Genomic DNA, 18,153 nt, shown 5'->3' on the forward strand with positions numbered 1-18,153 from the left:
TCGTTATTAAGTAGAGCACACTAGTTTAGTTTTTTTTTTTTTTTTTTTTTTTTTTTTTTGTGTGTACATACTAGTACAGCAAACCCAAAGGATGAGACTTGGAAAATTAAGGTTGAGGAACCACAACAGTTTCTAAGCAAGGTTTTGTTTATTGCATACACTTTTATGTGGTTTGATGGCTTCCTAGCCTGGGGGACTGCAATGGAGAGTCATCTTAGTAAATATGCAAGCCAAGCACAACTGGTTCAATGCCACAAAGAGGAAGTTGCTAACCAGGGAACACCTAAAGGAGGTGTGAGAGGGAGTGGTACAGAAATGACTCACAAGTTGGTGTTTTGAGTCATTTCTGAATGTGAAGATATGAAGTGTCAATGTTTTTCTCCAATGAAATGGGAAGCCACATCTTGACTACAAGTTGTTTGTCAGGAGTAGTAATCCTTTCAAACCATAGAGGTCTTCCAAGCACTGAAAGATTCATCTATAGAACACATTAAGTTCTCTTTGCTGTGAGTATATTACTTTTCTTTTTCATTTTTATGAAGTCCCATGATCAATGTAAGTAAAAGTACTTGGAAAGGTACTTGATAAAGAACAAACACTTGTTGATGTTTTCCCAGGAACTGAGCTATGTGTGTCCCCAGTAGATCATCAACCTGCTAGGCAGAGATGGACACAGGTGAGGAACAGCAGTGAAGAGAGCTAGGAGAGCGGAAGTCCTTGTTATCACTGGCAGAAGAGCCCAACACCAGGCCCTTCATTATTGTCTCATTTGCCACTAAATGGTTCAAAGAATAAGATAGATTTCTTATAAGTGAGAGTCTGATACCCAAAACAAACACACAAATAAAAGGAAAGCAAAGGAAAAACAGGAAGAGTTGGCCCACTGCCAATAAGTTAATATTAAGACAGCAAATAAAAATGAATTTTGTCCTGTTCCCTAAATATTTTCCTACTGTATCACATTGCTGAAAAAAATGATGTATTTATCTGGAAATATGGTTTGATATATCAACCTAGACCAATCAGGAATTATTGCTACCTTGTAGAGGGAAGATAGCTCATACAATATCAATTTTTCTCCCTTTTATATTTCATGGAGTTTTAGAGAATCTGAAAAACACAAATAAACAAAACCAAACAAACAAAATCAAAACAAAAAAATTCCTGACAATTTTATGAGTTAAATAGGTGTGAGCAAGCACATTTATCTTTAAAAACCCGACAAAGCCTACCGATATGTCTCCTGGAGTTATGAAGTCAAAGTTTAAAGACTGATGAAAATTATATTTATACATATATATGTATATATGTATGTATTACATATATATTTATTACTTATATAATCAGGTTAACAATTTCTTAATTACTTTTTCACCAAAACTTTAATTTTAATATATTTAAGTGTTTATGTTCTAAACAATTTTTGTAAACACTTTCGTAACTAATTGTTTCTCTTTTAATGCACTACTTAATATGCATGTTTCCTAAAATTATGAAGAACAGACTAATATTTGCAGTACCAACCACAAACATTTCTGTTGGGGACATCTTAACCTGAGTCACTGATTTTACAGTACTTTTGAAGCTGGTTTGATCCTTATACCATTTGAGAATGCAGGAAAAGGAATGTCATCTCTATATTCTCAAAAGCTCAGTAGTCACTGACTTTCCTGTGCCTTGCTCATCTCTGCTTCCAGAACTGTGAGAAATCAACTTCTTTCATCCAAAGCAAACCAGTTTATGGTGGTTTGTCCTAAGAGCAGGATTAAGACATTTAGTGACTACAGAAAATGCACGGATCAGTTGGCATATAGAAGCACCTCTCACGGCGCCTTTACTTACTCCTTTTCCATTATGTTATTCTTTTGTTTTGGACTCTCTGACTCATTCTGAAGATTAGTCACGTCCTTACTGGAGACATCCCATGCTGTTGGGGATGTGGTGAGCTTTTCTCTTTGGCTTTCTGAGGTCTCTTGAATGTCCCTTGCTGCTGTCTGGATTGCATCATGAATGTCTTTCTTGTTGCCATTTATGTTCTCAGCAGTCACGTGTTCTGTTTGTTTTTCATCTTCATTTTCTGCATTATCTGGGAACACTGTGCTCTGTGACTCTTCTTGCCCTATTACATTTCCACTCAATGGGCCATTGTTTTCTTTTTCCCCTAAGTCAGAATTTATCTGTGTTTTATTTTTTGTTAACTGGACCTGGTTGGTCGAATGGCTCTCCCCTGCATTTGTAGAAGCAACAGTAACTGTTTCCATGACATTTAGTTCCCTTCTTGGAGCAATGTCTGTTGCTTTGGTATCCTGAATGGCTGATATTGTCTGCTGTGAAGTAAGGTCCTCATGCATGCTGCATAAATTACACATCTCCTTTTCTTCTTTCTTTAGAAGCATAGCAGTGTTCCCCAAATGTTCATTCATTTTCATGAGGCAGTTTATGAAAGCAATAATTTCTGCACATATATACACACAAAGAATTAAAAACTAAGTCAAATCATGCTTCTATGAAGATGAAGGCTATAATTGTGCAATTTGTCCATTTAACACTTATATAACTAGGATGAAAGAAAACTCTACTTTTAACATAGTAGCCAGGAAGTGAAACTGATGCCTTTTGCCCACAATCATGCTTTAAACTTTCTTGACGAATGTGATGATACCTTCTCCCAAATAAGAATGGAATCAACAAGTCCTCAAGAATTTGCTATATTTGACAGTTTTTATTTTGCCTTGAGTGATACCATACTATATCAATTACCCATTTTAAATATCAGACAAAATGACCTGAATACCTCTGGATAGGTAAATATCAGAACAGCTTCAACTGTATTATTTATGACACACGTACTGAATTTTGGTGGGAAATTTGATCCTCCCCATGCTGAGAATGCGATCATTAAAATGTGTCAAATTTCTCTCTTAAAGAGTAATTTTAACCATATCATTCTGACTAGATCCTGCAATGGCCAATCAATGACAAACTAAGACAGACTTCTCTACTGTCAGGCTATAAGCATCAATATCTGAGTCAGCCTATTTATCACTCCATCCTCATTTCATCCCAGGCTCCCATCTGTGCATCTTTCTTCCCAGGCTTCCTCCAGGCTGAAGCTTTCTATGCTCCTTCAGCATTGAATAGGAATCTGTATCCAGAATCCACACGTCTCAGTGTCACTAGATAAATTCCTCACTAGTCTAGGCTTGCCTTTGCACTGTAGTTCAAATTATTCTTTGTCTTTTGTCTGAAATCTCATGTTTATTTTGAACTGTTCCTTTCTGGTAGCTGAGTACTTGCCTTGGCTTGTTGTCTATAGTGGTTTTTCAATCCCTTCCTTAGACTCACTGGTCCTGAACTCCTGCTGATGATTCTGGGATCACACAGCTTTGGGAAACATTTCTCTGATGTTCTCCTGGATTCCTGACACTCACCTTGACACTGTATGTTTAGGAGGCACCTAGATTCTGAAAGCATTGCTATTAAGACAATATTCTGAAGATATAATATTCTCAAAACTTGTACATTTTTAGCATACACACACCTCCACCTGGTCACATTCCAAAGAATTTACATTGTGCCTTTAGTATATTAGGGATCCTGTTTCTTCTGCTAGCTCATCCAGTCTTTCCAGTGTTTTTGTAATTAATAGGACTAGGCTCAAATGACTCTAGAGTTAGAACACACTATTCCAATACAGAAAAACGACTTGCTGTGCTTTAACTAGTCTTGTACTTTCCTATGGCTTCAGTCTTGCAAATAACAAGCCAAGCACCTGAATTTCCTGTTGCTTGGCTTCAATTCATTGTTTAGATGTCAGTTTAAGTAGGACTTATTTCCTAGCAGAGTTCTAAATTCCCTTCCTTAAAATGTGATCCTGGCTACTAAAGAAGCCTTAAAGCACTTCATCTGTGCCCCAATAGGAGGAACCTCTAAATCCTATAAAATATTGTCTTCCCTTACTTTCCCTGTAGTAATGTTACTTTCTTGTAAGCAGAGATTCTACATTCGCTGTATTTCCATACATAGTCCCTCTTGTATGCTGCGAGTATTTTAAAACAAAGCGTAAACCCAAGCAAACAAAAGAGTCTACTTGCCTTGTCTCCAGATATATTGATTATCCTTGTCAAGTAGTACATAAAGCTGTTGGCAGGTAGACTGAAGGGATCCTGCAGTGTGTTCCAAAAGTTGATAAAGGGCTTCATTGAGTCTTTGACCCAAAAAGATCACTGTGGCTGTCCAAGTGGTTCCACCAGCCCCCTCACAGAGATCATCACCTAGAAGTGCCTTCTTTAACATTTGGTTTTGTGTCCAAATCTGCTTCAATATTTGACCTAATTTACCTGACCCCATGTCTTCTGTATCCATTTCTAAGCCCCCAAAATAATGTATTTCTTAATTAAAGGTTTAACCCCTTCAAACTTTGCAATGGTTATTTTTCCAAAGTCTCTAGTATAATCCAAATCAGCTAGCCAAGCATTCTCTTGCAGTCTCAGAGTTTATTCAGCTTGTTGTTAACTAGTGAAAAGTTACTAGGTGACCAGAAGAGGGGCGTTCCTGAACTCTGGGTGCTACTGTTTACAGAAGAGATTAATCACAGGGACATTGTTAGCTTGCGTAATCACATGTTCATGTAAGCTTTACAAATTCAATATGCTATGAAAACTCCACTTGCCTTTCAAATTTTGAAGTAACAATATATGGATCCCATTTCATTAAGGAAAATAAACTGTTTTTTCCCCTTTATTAGAATACTGCCAACAAAATTCCTATGTACATCTTTACAAATTATTAATGAGAAAGTACAGGTTTTGAAAAATAATCTGTGGGTATAGAAATAAGGTTTAAATAAATAAGATTGGCTATAAAAATGAGAATTTGTTAGAACTGGATATAGCTACATAGGGCATCTTACTTTAACTTATGTACAAGTAAAATAAAAAGTAAAGATTTAAAGATAAAATAGTGGAAAGAGGTCCAGGAATGGCGGCTATTCCTCTTATGCCATACAGCATTTGGGAGTTAGAAGCAGGTAACTGCTTCAAGTACAAGACCAGTCAGAGCTGGAAAGTGAAACTCAGTCACAGCCAACCAGAGCAAGAGTTAAAAGAGGGGGAAATCCTCTGCTGGAGCATAGCCTAATAGCATAATTTAGTAAGAATAATTACTACTTTCTTATATGTAAGTGTACATTGAGATTGCGATAGGAACTTGGTCTCAGCTCTGCTCTTTGATAATTCCTCTCTAATTGTGTTGAGGGCTTCTCTACAAAAGAGAGACCAAACCTGAAGAGTGGCTTCTTCTGGGCTCATGAGGAGTATTTACTACCATTATAATTAAAATTCAGATGCAGCATGTTCTTACTGTGTTGCTTGCACTGTGGGTACAATATATGTGAGATCATTGCAAAACAGAGCTTGGCGCAGTAGGTCCTGAGATGCACTGCAGAATAGCCTGTTTCCTCTCCTCCAACTCCCCCTCTTCTAAGAAGAGAAACCACAAAGCAAAGGGAGAAGGAGCAATAAATTCAAAAACAACTCATGTTCCCTAGAGCACTTGGATGGAAATAAAATCTTTCCAAAGGGAGGCTAGCATGCTCTCTTCCCACAACCAGCATTATCTCATCTTGAGCATGAAGATTCTTAGGGCTTCACTCAAGACATATAATCCATTGGGGGAAACAGTTCCAGGGAATAAAGAAAGAAAAATGAAAGCACAAACCTGCAGCTTGCTCAAATTGCCCTGGTTCATGGACTTCAAGAGATAAGGAGAAGAGTACAGGAGAGGTGAGGGTTCCAGAATATTATATCTCTCTTTCAAGTAACTAATAACCGCTGAGAGAAAGAGATGTGGTTGCGCCTCTCCTGAAGGATGAGCCACATACACACACCGAATTGGCCATCCAAAAGCAAATGGCAACACTGAAATTTTATATATGTATTTGCAGCACTAAATGGACTTAGCCAGTTCTATTTCTAGACTCATGAATGACAATGACTGGGGAAGCATCAGCTGTCAGGGAGAGACTAGAGAAGTCAGACTTTGCCTTTGTGGATAGAAGGGAAATGTTTCATATTTTAAACCAAGTGACAAATACTATTAAATCTGTGCTTCATGTTGCAGATGGCAAGGTAACACATGGCAGTGGGAAGGGTTGAAGGAAAGAGAGGGCAAAATAATTCAATCATGTTTGAATTTTAAAAATTACAAAATTCTATGTTCCAGTGAAACTGCTTTCTTTACATTGTAATCCATATCATATAAAATATTACATAAAATTTTCACATTCTTTTCAGTTTGTAAGACATCCTGATGGCTAAGTCCTAAATGTGTGTGTGTGTGTGTGTGTGTGTGTGTGTGTGTGTGTGTGTTCCTAGATCATATACAAATAGCTTTTGTTCAAGGTTGATTCTGAGAAATCTTCCTCTAATATGTACTGTGAGCCATGATGTCAGGTCTTTCAGGCAGATGCATGACTAAATGGTTACAATAGAGCTGAGACAGTTGCAAGCTAGAACTAAAGTATGAAACTGTGAAAGATGTTGAAATTAGGAACCTAAGGATAAGTAGAATATAGAACACAAGGATGGACTATTTCTAATTAGAAATTATATGATTGAAGGTATGGGCATGAGAAATTGCACAGTGGGATGGATGAGAGCAGCAAAATAGGTCTTTAGGGGAAGGCTCAATGTATGAGTCAGGAGCAATGGAAAGAGTTGCATCCAGTATTTGTGAAGAGACTAGAGAAGTTAGACTTTGCCTTTGTGGATAGAAGGGAAATGTTTCATATTTTAAACCAAGTGACAAATACTATTAAATCTGTGCTTCATGTTGCAGATGGCATTGATGTCAGATATTTATATGCTGGTATGTTTGAGGGTCTGCATTAAAGGAGATACAGAGAAAGCAACAAAAGCGGATGTATTGAAAGCAGATTGAATTTGGAAGTAGAGTACATAGAATTTACTAGACTGTGAGATAGACTGAAGGAAATTACTAGCATTGGATGTATATTCATTTATTTGTTGACCACTAATAAAAGTGCTACTGTTGACAATAACTAAACCATATCACTTAAGGCACTGCATAGCTGGTCAATTTATTAAGAAATTTAAAAATTAAGAAATGTATTAAGACTTTATGTTTGGTGGGATAGAACTTGATAGATTTGGGATTTGTAACTTTCAAGTTAGCACAAGAATTCACTGAGACTCTGTTAGAACTTGTAAATGTAACATTTACTCAACAGATGAAATTGTCCTCTCAGAGGCTTCCTCACTCTTTTTTAGCTCTTTTCGATCTCTGACTGGCTGGCTCAACTCAGCTGTTCTGGATCAAACTCCTTTCCAAGATGACTGATTTAATACAGCTTCTCTTGGCTTCTCAGTGAATTGTTCTGCTTGGCCTCAAACTAACTCAGGCAATTTGTTCTAATCTTCTGGCTCCTTCATATTCTCTGGCCTGTTCTGTCATCGCCTGTGTCTAGATTTTTCTCTCTCCAACCTGTCTCTGTAAGACTGTCCTGATAAAACTGCCTCTCATCTGTACTTTCTGTTATTGCACTGCTCTCATTAGCAGCCTCTCTTGCCTGTCTGTTGTCCAGAGAGTAGGGTGTAAGCTATCTCTGACTCATTCTGTCAAATCTTTCTCTGATTCATCACTTTGTCTGCCCCTCAATTAACTATCACTTTAAAACATGGCTGCTTCTTTCTACAAACTAACCTTAACTATATTGTCTGTGATGAAAGATGTATACTAAGGGTGTGTCTGTATTCCAGCCCGAGGGATTAAATGTGTGTCATTCCAGCCAGATCACAGAGTGGATGTGTTGCTGGAATAAAATTCTTCTACAAGAAATGTAGCAGACAGGTCAGAAAAATATTGGCAAATGTTTGACCATTTTCTGTAAATAGGTGATAAACTAATTTCTAGCAGCATAAGACAATGTAAAAGAACTTGTATTGTTCATATTTTAAATACTGAATGAAATGATACTAAATGCAAGATCACTAGATCCATGTATGCTTATTTCCTTATAGATATATGGAAAACCCTCTGTGACAGGATAAGGAAGAGGCACACCTGAAACCTTCCTTTTTGGTTCTACCACCTTTTGCTCATCTCAAGTATAAATAGTATAAATTTGCTCTCTCTCTCTCTCTCTCTCTCTCTCTCTCTCTCTCTCTCTCTCTTATTTATGAAGAAATGTTTGCAAAATAAGATCTACTGCAAGCCACATTTTATACACTTATTAAAACAGGCACTTTGTTTTCAATTAATTGATGTTGTTGACCACAGGAAAAACTCACATTAGCTGTAGAGACACCCAAATAAATCAACTGAAAGAGTTCACCTGGGTGATTTTCACATTGGTTTAGAACCATCATTGCTGCTGCTCAGTAAGACTTCTTATACTTTCCTGACATGAGACAAATTAACACATATAAAATAAAAATGATATAATATAAATAAAAATATATAACATATATAAAGTAAAAGTAATATGAAATATTTTGTGATTAAGATAAAGGTCCTTGACAGTCTACAATCAGCTATAAAAACAGGAGAGTAGCATAGTTACTAATATACTCTGTAAATAAATAAATCTACAATAGCTGGATAAATTATTGATCCAAAACAAGGGATGAAAACAATAGTTTTAATATTTTGATATCTTAGTTTATAGAAGTTCTGATGGCTAGTGGCACACAGTTCTGAGATCAGTACAAGAACTTTAAAATAATTTAAATGTAAACATTATCAATATATTATTATCAATATATTTATTGGTTTGAAAATGTTTCAAATGATCACATGATAGAGGAGGAAAAGATTTGTGGGAGGGTAGTTGAGAAGGGACTTGAATGAGAACCAACTGTAATGGCATATATGTATGAACCAATGAAGATACCATGATGCATCCCATTATTCTGCATGCTAAAATAAATGAAGTAAAGTAAGTAAATATTTCAGATAGTAAAGTCGAAGGTCAACACTTCAGGCTTTAAAGCTAAGTCTGTTTAACACCTTCTTTTTTTGTGTTTACATCTGCTTCTTGCTAAAGTCTCCAAGAAAGGAAAAAAAAATATAGTACAAAAAATTTCAGCAGAACGAGAGAAAGAATCATGATAAAAGAATGAAATCAATTAAGTTCAAAGGGTTGAATGTAGCAAATGGTGTGACAGCAGAGGAGAATTGAAACTCACATGAAACATGGGCTGGCATTCAGCAGAAATGTTCAAGAAACCCTAACAATTAGAGAGGTCCAAAATGAGTACCAACAACAGGAAGCAGTGAATTGTTGTGACTGGTTTGGAAGCCGGTCTTTGTAAGTCACCACTCTCTGTTTTCTACTTACCAAACAAGACTAGTGGTCTTGTTTGAGCAGCAACCTAGAGGGAGCTTCTGTGCCAGCCAGAGCTAAGTGAAAACCTCAGGGTGTTTTCTTTTACATCGAAGTAGATTTCTTTCACACAACACACTCTGAATATGGTTCCCCTCCTCTGCCTCCTCCAGCCACCCCCTCCCATCCTGTCTTTCAATACAAAGTGAACAGGCATCTAAAGAAGTTTTAAACAATGAGAATCTCCTCTGTCTGGGTGCTTATAACTTCCATGACTGAATGGAGAGGACTCACTACGGCAGCAGCGCACTGTGAGAGAGAAACAATAATTGGGAGTGAACCACTTGATGCCCCTCCCAAATTCCCAGCCCCTCAGAACCTGTTCAGACAGCAAAGGATTGTCCAACCACCAACAAGTCTCTTAGTCTTAAGCTCTACTGATGAAAGTCAAGCTTGCAAACAGTGCTTCTAAAGCCTCACTATTAAATATGGGGAATTAATCAATGAGATCAGACATCTATTAAAAGTCTCCAGTGTAAAGCTAGGAACTGAAATTAAAACAAACAAACAAAAAATTCCCTCAAATAAAACACCTGAAAGAAATGGGAACAACAGTAGGAAGAGAAGAAAATACCAAACATAGGTACTTCAAGTTCTCAGATTCTAGGATGACATACGAATGTTTACACCTCCTACCATCAAGCCAGAAAAAAATATTTTCTTTACAAAAATAAATGTTTGTGTTGGGAAGAATCTCCAAAAACAAAATACATTAACAGAAAAACTTCAAGCTAGTGTATGAGCAGGTAAACACAGTTAAAAATCAAACTAAAAAAGGAGAGATTGAATGTTGGAAGTGGGGCAAAAGGAAGCTAGAAAAAAATTAATGAACCAATTTTATTAATATAAATTCTAGAAAGAAAAAAAGAATAAATACAAAAAATTCTTCCTGAGTATATTGGTAACCTCTCATCTAATATAAAATATTGATGAAGCCAGGCTAAGGATAACTTTTGATGATATACACTTATAGACCTACTGTGTAGGTCTACTGTGAATTTACAGAACCCAAATAATAAAAAGTTCTATCATTGTGAGATATATATATATATGTTTATATATATTTTTTCCAAGAAGTTTATAATTGATGAGTATGTACAGGTATACAGGAATGGATCTGTGAGAACAAACAAATATATTACTCCAAGAAAAAGCTATTTACTTTAGAAATAAATATGTAAAAATAAAAACATTATTATTTCAGGATATACAAAGATTCTTAAACAGAAAAATGGCTCAACAGTTAAGGTGCCTGCTGTAAAAGCATTATAACCAGAGCCAGGTCCTCCAAGACCACACCAAAGCTAGACAGGTATGTTAGCAAGTCTGTGTGGATTCAGAATTTGGAAAGAGAAGATGAGTGCTCTAGAGCAAGGGAAATAATCAAACTGCCTGAATCACTGAGCTCTGAGTTTAACTGAGAGGACCTGCCTCAATGGAAGGTAGAGAGCAATCCTGGGGTTAATCTTGGGTCTCTGTGGATGCACACACATGCACACACATGTACACACACACATACACACACACACAAAGCGAGAGAGACAGAGAGACAGAGAGACAGAAAGACAGAGAGACAGAGAGAGAGAACAAGTGAAATACTTTTGCTCTTCACGTGGAAACACATTCACCACACATAAACATGCTCTTTAAAAGGACTCTTCACTGCGATTGCCTCTAGAGAGAAGGTCACAAAGAGAAAAGCAATTCCTGACTTCTTGAAAGTGGTTTAATATTGCTTTGGTGTTTGCTAGGGACTGCTCTGGCCCTCTCAGAAGTATGCATGGTTGTGTTGAAAAATAGCAATTTTTATAGAAGCTCAATATTATGTAGTACAAAGAGAAAATAAAGATCACCATATAACCATGTGTAAGCATAGGTAAGATGTGATCATTGTCTATGCCATGTAATAGCACATATGCCCTTCTCCGAGGATCTGTGAGCCATCAGATCTTCAACATTATAGGCTGCCCTCCCTACAGAGATATGCTGAGGGCTGGGCATGTAGTTCCACGGTAGAGCATTTCTCAGAACTTATCTAACTTGCACATTCTCCATATTACACAAAGCACAAAGCAGTTCATCAGATATAACCAAGTCTCCAGATTTGGAAAAAATCATAGGAGACATGTCAGCACAGATGCTTTTATTCCTCTCTATATGAGCTTATTCTTGAAATTTTACCACTCAATTAAGCAAATGCATGAACATTTACCATTCAACTAGACCTGTGAGTGATTCTGAAATGGTTTCTTACATATAGATATTTAGTGTTGAAATATCATTTTCCTTGGGCAAGTTCCACAATCACAACAAGAAGCAAGTGGTAGTCTATTCAACATGTCAGGAGCTATCCTTGACTTGACAAGCAATTATACATGCAATGATTTGTTCCGCAAATCTCCTTTACAAGTACCATTAACAGCCTCCAAAGTGAATGCCAGTGCTTCAGATTACAGCTTTGCAACACTTCTACGTTGAGTCATTGTGTTTGTAAAGCTTCTGAGTCTTTCTATAGTCATGGGCCTATCACTTGAAACCAGTGAAATAACTTTCATGTGAACTAAAATCTAGACAGATTTCCTGTCTGCCCAAGGTTTCTGAAACAGACTTACACGAAAGGGTGTGTCCAAGCATCGGCACAATAGACTTTGCTGTCTCAGTGTATAGAATACTTGCTAAGCCTTCCTTATGGATTGGAGTTTGTCAGGCCATAATTATTGGTTGGAGTGACAGATCCAGGAAAAAAAAGAGAGACAAACATGTGTGAAGAAAAGGATATTTTCTACAAAAGGAAAGAAGAAAGTAGTTCATATGTTTTAAATTGAACATACTCCACTTGTTCTAACACATTTCCTTGAAGTGATCTTTGCTTCCGGGTTTCTTCTAATCTTATCTCAGCAGAAGTTCTCTTCTACTATACCCTGAAATACTCTAGAGACCTTAGCCACAGTCATATACAAAGGCTCCTCCCCTGAAATCTGAACAGCAGTCAGCTATCTGATTCCTTACTCTGGAAAATAGAAACATAAAATTTGTTCACACAGCAGCAAAAAAAACAAAAACAAAAACAAAAACAAAAACAAAAACAAAAACAAAAATCAAAAAAAACAAAAACAAAAACAAAGAAAAAAAACATTCCTTTGCAACAAGCTAATTCATAAGCATGAAATACTCAGTCACAATCATGAGAATCTGTCCTGAGGTAAAAAAAGAGGAAATGGGATGTCCAGTATCATGCCTGTTAGACATATTTGAACTTACGCAACTCCAGTTGTACTAGTTTAGATCATCTCAACACCCCATAATATTTGCCATGTCCAGACACTAGGCTGTACATACCTCAGTATCCCTTTCTCTCAGAAATAAAGTTCATTGATGGTGGGAAATTTTAGGCTCTTCAGAACTGCAATGTATCCCTTCTTAAACTGGTGTTAACTTGAAATATTTTGGTCAACTATTATCTCATGAAGTCTGTCCGTAGATATTGGCCATATGTAAAGTCATGTCTCCTTTTACCTTTGTTCTCTCTCTCTCTCTCTCTCTCTCTCTCTCTCTCTCTCTCTCTCTCTCTCTCTCTCTCTCTCTCATGTTCTCATGTTTATGCTCAGGAGCACTTTGACGATGTCAGTGAGGAGCAATGTGTGGGAGGGGAGCCATGTTGACCTTAGGCAAGACTTTTCTTATAGGAACTTATCACCTGTGTGTCCCTTCTGGTTCAGTTTCCTCTTCACCTTTCCATTTCAACACACTTTCCATGTTGTTTCTTCACTCAGTGTATACTATCACCTGCCAAAATCACCTTCATAAATCCATTTGTACTAGAATCTTGGCAGTCCAAGATTCCTCTGGGGCATTATTTAAATTTTTAAAGTAAGAATCCTCCATGGCAGCTCGTGAGTCTTGAAGTGCCTGCCCCAGTGCCCGTCGGCCTGTGTGTTAGGGCTGCACAATGATGTGGTATCACGAGACACTCTTCTTTTGTGTTATTTTTGAGCACTTTCAGAAAACATGATTACTTACCCATCTATTTTGTATTTCAGAATCAGCTATAAAATTCCAAGGAATTTATTCAAAGTAATTTCTTTTTTTAACTCTTCAGGATAAAAATGAGAATGAGTATTAAGTCATTTTATTCTCTGGAAGGAATGACTCTTCGGACCCAGGCAACCCTGTACCTTTTAATTATATGTTTGCATTTAACCATAGACCCAGAAAACAGCCCCATTGTAATCCCAGATTCCCACATGGAATTAAATCTGATGTGGGTTTTTTGGGTCACAGACTGAAGAAGTGCCCTCTCTGTGTCATTTCTCTGTAAATTGTGGGTGTGCTTTAGTTTTTCTCTATAATGTGCATTTATTTTTGGAGCTCATTAAAGAGGTTAGTTGATTTAAGTAGGTCTAGTCAGTAGATAGGAGCAGAAGTTGTGGATTGAAATACTCTCTGTAGTATTATCTAACCACATAAGATGGGGGTCGTTATTAATTCCTAGCTGCTATCTTCAAAAGATCAGACAGACTCATTTGAAATTGAGGCCTTCAAATTAGGTCTACACTTCCCATGGAAAAACTTTTCATTTATTTTTATAACATTATATTTAAATGAAAAAATTTAGTTTTTAAAGAAAACCCTTAGATGAATCATGAATTGTAAAAACTTTGTTGTCCAGATTTGAGTGAGAATATTGAAGTTAATTTACGTCTTCTAGTCCCATTTGTCATCTGCTTTTTATTCTTCTAATGTCTAAAACCAACCCCTGACAATTAAGGAGGTATTTGTGGATCAGTGATTTAATTACATTTCAGTAATAGTCTTTTAGTTCTACAAAGTGGTATACAAGTTGGTGCCTGTGTATAAGAAGTGACCTTGTTAAGATTTGAAGGACTCAATTCCTCAATTGCTTAACTTTTTATCCTATGGGGGACTGGTGGTACTAAATTATACATGCATGCATGCATATGTGTGTGTATGCTTGTGAGCATGAATGTATGTGTATGAGCATGTGTGCTCATGTATGTGTGTACATGAATGTTCAAGTGTAAGCATATGTTTGTGACAAAGACAGAGTGAACATGTGTGTATGACTATTCAGTATTAAAAATCTTTATTTTTTCAATGCTCAGGAGAAAAGTTATATTCACCTGTGGGAAAAACTGTCTCCTATATTTGTATAATGCTAAAATAAAAATTGAGCTCAAGTCTTCTGAATTTGTATGATACAGTTTAAGATTGTAAAGGAGTGTTTTCTAAAGAATTAATTGAAAATCACTATAAAATTTTAAAAGATGCATTTAATGTATTCAAAACATTTTCATTAAGAAAATTGAGATTTAAAAGAGAGGAGGAAAGTGGATTCTCAGATAATCTACAGATCTCCAGCACTTCATTTATTTTCACCTAAACAATATATGGAAAGCAACGTCTACATTCTTAGGAACTGAGAGAATAGAACATAAGAATACATGCCACAAAAAATGACGACAGGACTGTAAAGTACATACACTACAATAACTAATAGATGTTTCTGAGGATCAATGGCCCATGGGAGAACTACAATAACTAATAGGTGGTTCTGAAGATCAATGGCCCACGGGAGAGATATTCACAAATAGAACTACCCTGGAGGATATTTAAGCGGGAGTTGGAATCTTTATCTCTGTCCAAAAAGACAGGGTATGTTCCCATGACCTCGAAGATAGACACTTAGAGCTATTACCTAATCCAATAGCTATGTCAATGCCCTTTTCTATGGTACACAAAGGAACATGGAATTGGGCCAGAGAGTTCCATGTGGCAGTGTGTACCTTCAGTCTCCTTCCATGATAGCTTCTTTGTTGTGATAACAGTGCGAACCAGCCTGTACTTCAGCTGTGAGATCTGGGCACATAGCTGTGATTATAGTTCATTTGAGAACAACTCTAATCAGGTATCACCTGAGAGCCACTAAGATCATAAACAGCCAGAAAAGAATACCGAAAGCCATCCCCTCCAGAGAAAGCAGGTGTTTAGCACCAAATTTGTGTTGGCAAAGATTAAGGACACTGCCCTGTACACCTGCACAGTTACAGAGAACAGGCCCCCTGAAGTGAAACATTTGTCTTTCAGTCACTAGAAACTAAAGGTTAATTGGTTGCTAGGCACTTTCCTGATTCTGAGAGTGAATTAAAATAATTTGTTCCTGTCTGTGCGGATCTTAAAGTTTGGAGTGACAAAAATTGCATTTATTAAAAATTCATCTCTTTTGTTTATTTCTTTGTTTTTGATTTTAAACATTTCCTTTTGTTTATTTACATTCCATATGTTGTCCCCCATCCTGGTACCCTCTCCCAGACTTCTTCACCCCATCTGCCCTCTCTTTTGCCTCTGAGATGGTCCTCTCCAATCATCCACCCACCTACCTGCCTTCACCTCACCCTCTTTACCTCTCCCCCTCCCCAGAATCCCCCTTCCCTGGGGCATCAAATCTCTACAGGATTATGCATAGCCTCTCCCACTGAGGCTAGATAAGGCAGTCTTCCACTACATGCGTGCCTGGGGCCACAGACCAACCCACATATACTCTTTTGTTGGTGGCTTAGTCTCTGGGTGCTCCCAGGGGTCCTGGTTAGTTGATATTATTGTTCTTCTCACGGGGTTTCCATCCCATTCAGCTCCTTCAATTCTTCTCCTAATTCTTTCATAGGGGTCCCTGGGCTCAGCCCAACTGTTGGCTGTAGGTATCTCTATTTGTCCCAGTCAGCTGCTGGTAGAGCTTCTCACAGGACAGCCATGCTAGGCTCCTCTTTGTATGCACAACATGGTAACATAAATAGTGTTAGGTTTTGGTACTTGCCCATGGGATGGATCCCATGGGTTGGAGCACAGATTAGGCTGGTCACTGGATGGCCTTTCCTTCCATTTCTGCTCCATTTTTGTCTACACATTTCCTTTAGACAGAAGCAATTCTGGGTTTGAAGATGGGTGGGTGTCCCCATCCCTCCACTGGTGGCCCTGTCTATCTACTGGAGGTGGTCTCTGTTGGACATTCTGGCTAAGGTCATCCCCACTGAGTCCTGGGAGCCTCTCACATCCCAGGTTACTGGCACTTTCTAGAGCTTCCCCCCATTCCTACACCAGCCCCACAGCTGTATATTTCCATTCATTCTCCTGGCTCTCTGGGCTTCTCTATCTCCCCCTCATACCTGATCCTGCCCCCCCCCCCTTTTGCCCTCCCTCTCCCACCCAGATCTGCCTCCTATGATTATTTTGTTCCCTCTTCCAAGAATCTTCACTTGGGCCTTCCTCATGTTAAACTTCATAAAATCTGTGAGTCAGTGTCTAGCATGCTGTAGGTCACAGAAAATATGATTAAAATTTTGTTCAAATTCATGTCCATAAAACCTTCTCTGGACCAAGCAAATCGAATGATGTCAAACAAGCTGAGACTCAGGATCAAGCAGAAAAATAGTGTCATTAAAAAGTAAGTTGGCAGATTACTTGGAGAACTTGAATGTCTTAAGTTCAAAATGTGGCTTTCATGCAGCTATGGTTTCCATGGAAATGGTATATGCTTAATATAGCTCCAACATCTGAGGCAGGACACAGCTCTTCCACCACAGTGGCTGAACCCTGGGGCTGTTTTCATGTAGGACTGCTCCTCCCACTTACACAGTCGCTTCATACACAGTTACACTGCTCTCCTTACATTTGTGACTTTTCTGCTGATGAGGATGTCTTAGGTTATTCAACATCTGCTACTGTATTCAGTTGGCCTGTCAATCAGTGGGCCTCTTCTTTTGCTGTCTATGTCTCACCTTGTCTAGTTTTATTCCCAAACTCTTAACATCTAACTAATTTCTTTTTTTTGAATAGCAATATTCATTTCCTCTGTAACTTAAAAAAAAGAAAAAAAAAAGAAGAAAAGCAATCCCACCATCAATGAAACACTGCTCCTCTTTTTTCCACATTCTTACCAGCATGGTTTTTATCTTAGTCATAATGATTTGTGTAAGGTGGAATCTCAGGGTTAGTTTAATTTGCATTTCTCTGATGACTAAGGATGTTGAACTGGAAAACATTCTGATAGTTCCTCAGAAAATTGGAAATAGTTCTACTTGAAGATCCAGCTATACCACTCCTGAGCATATACCTAAAAATGCTCCACCATACCACAAGGACACATGTTCCACTATTCGTAATAACCAGAAGGTAGTAACGCAGATGTCTCTCAAAGAAAGAATGGATACAGAAAATGTGGTTCATGTACACAATGGAGGACATCATGAATTTTGCAGGCAAATGGATGGAACTAGAAAATATCATCCCGAGTCAAGTAACCCAGACTGAGAGGATTTGGCTCACTCGTACCATTCTCCAACTGTACATTTTACTGGAATTTCTATTTCTCCCAAATGTTAAGTGCCAATGTGACTTTTCTTAACTTGTTTACCCTGCATTAACTAGTGTTGATTGATTGATTTAACCTTGCATTGATTTAGGGTTATTCGAAAACTAGTCAAAATCTAAATCAATCCTGCTTTGATTTAGGGTTGGGCAAAAACTAGTATAATCAGATGACCTACATACCTTTAGAGACAAATTCAAAGGACCTGGATATCTTATTAGCCTTCAGTAAATCGTTGTGATTGTCTACAACATGAAATATTCTTTCCTTCACAGATTGTGACCTTTACATACTGAGGAAAAACTTAGCATCAAGATACAATGTTGCATATAGCACTTCATAAGTTTAGACAGAATGGATTTCCCAC

The 18,153-nt window shown here is 37.6% G+C and overlaps 1 protein-coding gene across 1 annotated transcript in view; it reads right to left on the bottom strand.

Moving 5' to 3' along the window:
* Positions 1 to 4,365, bottom strand: part of Dthd1 (death domain containing 1) — an 82,671-nt gene extending 78,306 nt beyond the window's left edge. The window contains exons 1-2 of the mRNA XM_052198660.1: positions 4,095 to 4,365; positions 1,843 to 2,455 (exon numbers count right to left, since the gene is read on the bottom strand). Of these exons, the coding sequence (XP_052054620.1) occupies positions 1,843 to 2,455; positions 4,095 to 4,365 (884 nt within the window). The remainder of the gene's footprint in view (positions 1 to 1,842; positions 2,456 to 4,094) is intronic.
* Positions 4,366 to 18,153: the final 13,788 nt, after the last annotated feature.

This window comes from Apodemus sylvaticus, chromosome 11, assembly GCF_947179515.1.
Source record: "Apodemus sylvaticus chromosome 11, mApoSyl1.1, whole genome shotgun sequence".
NCBI lineage: Eukaryota > Metazoa > Chordata > Mammalia > Rodentia > Muridae > Apodemus > Apodemus sylvaticus.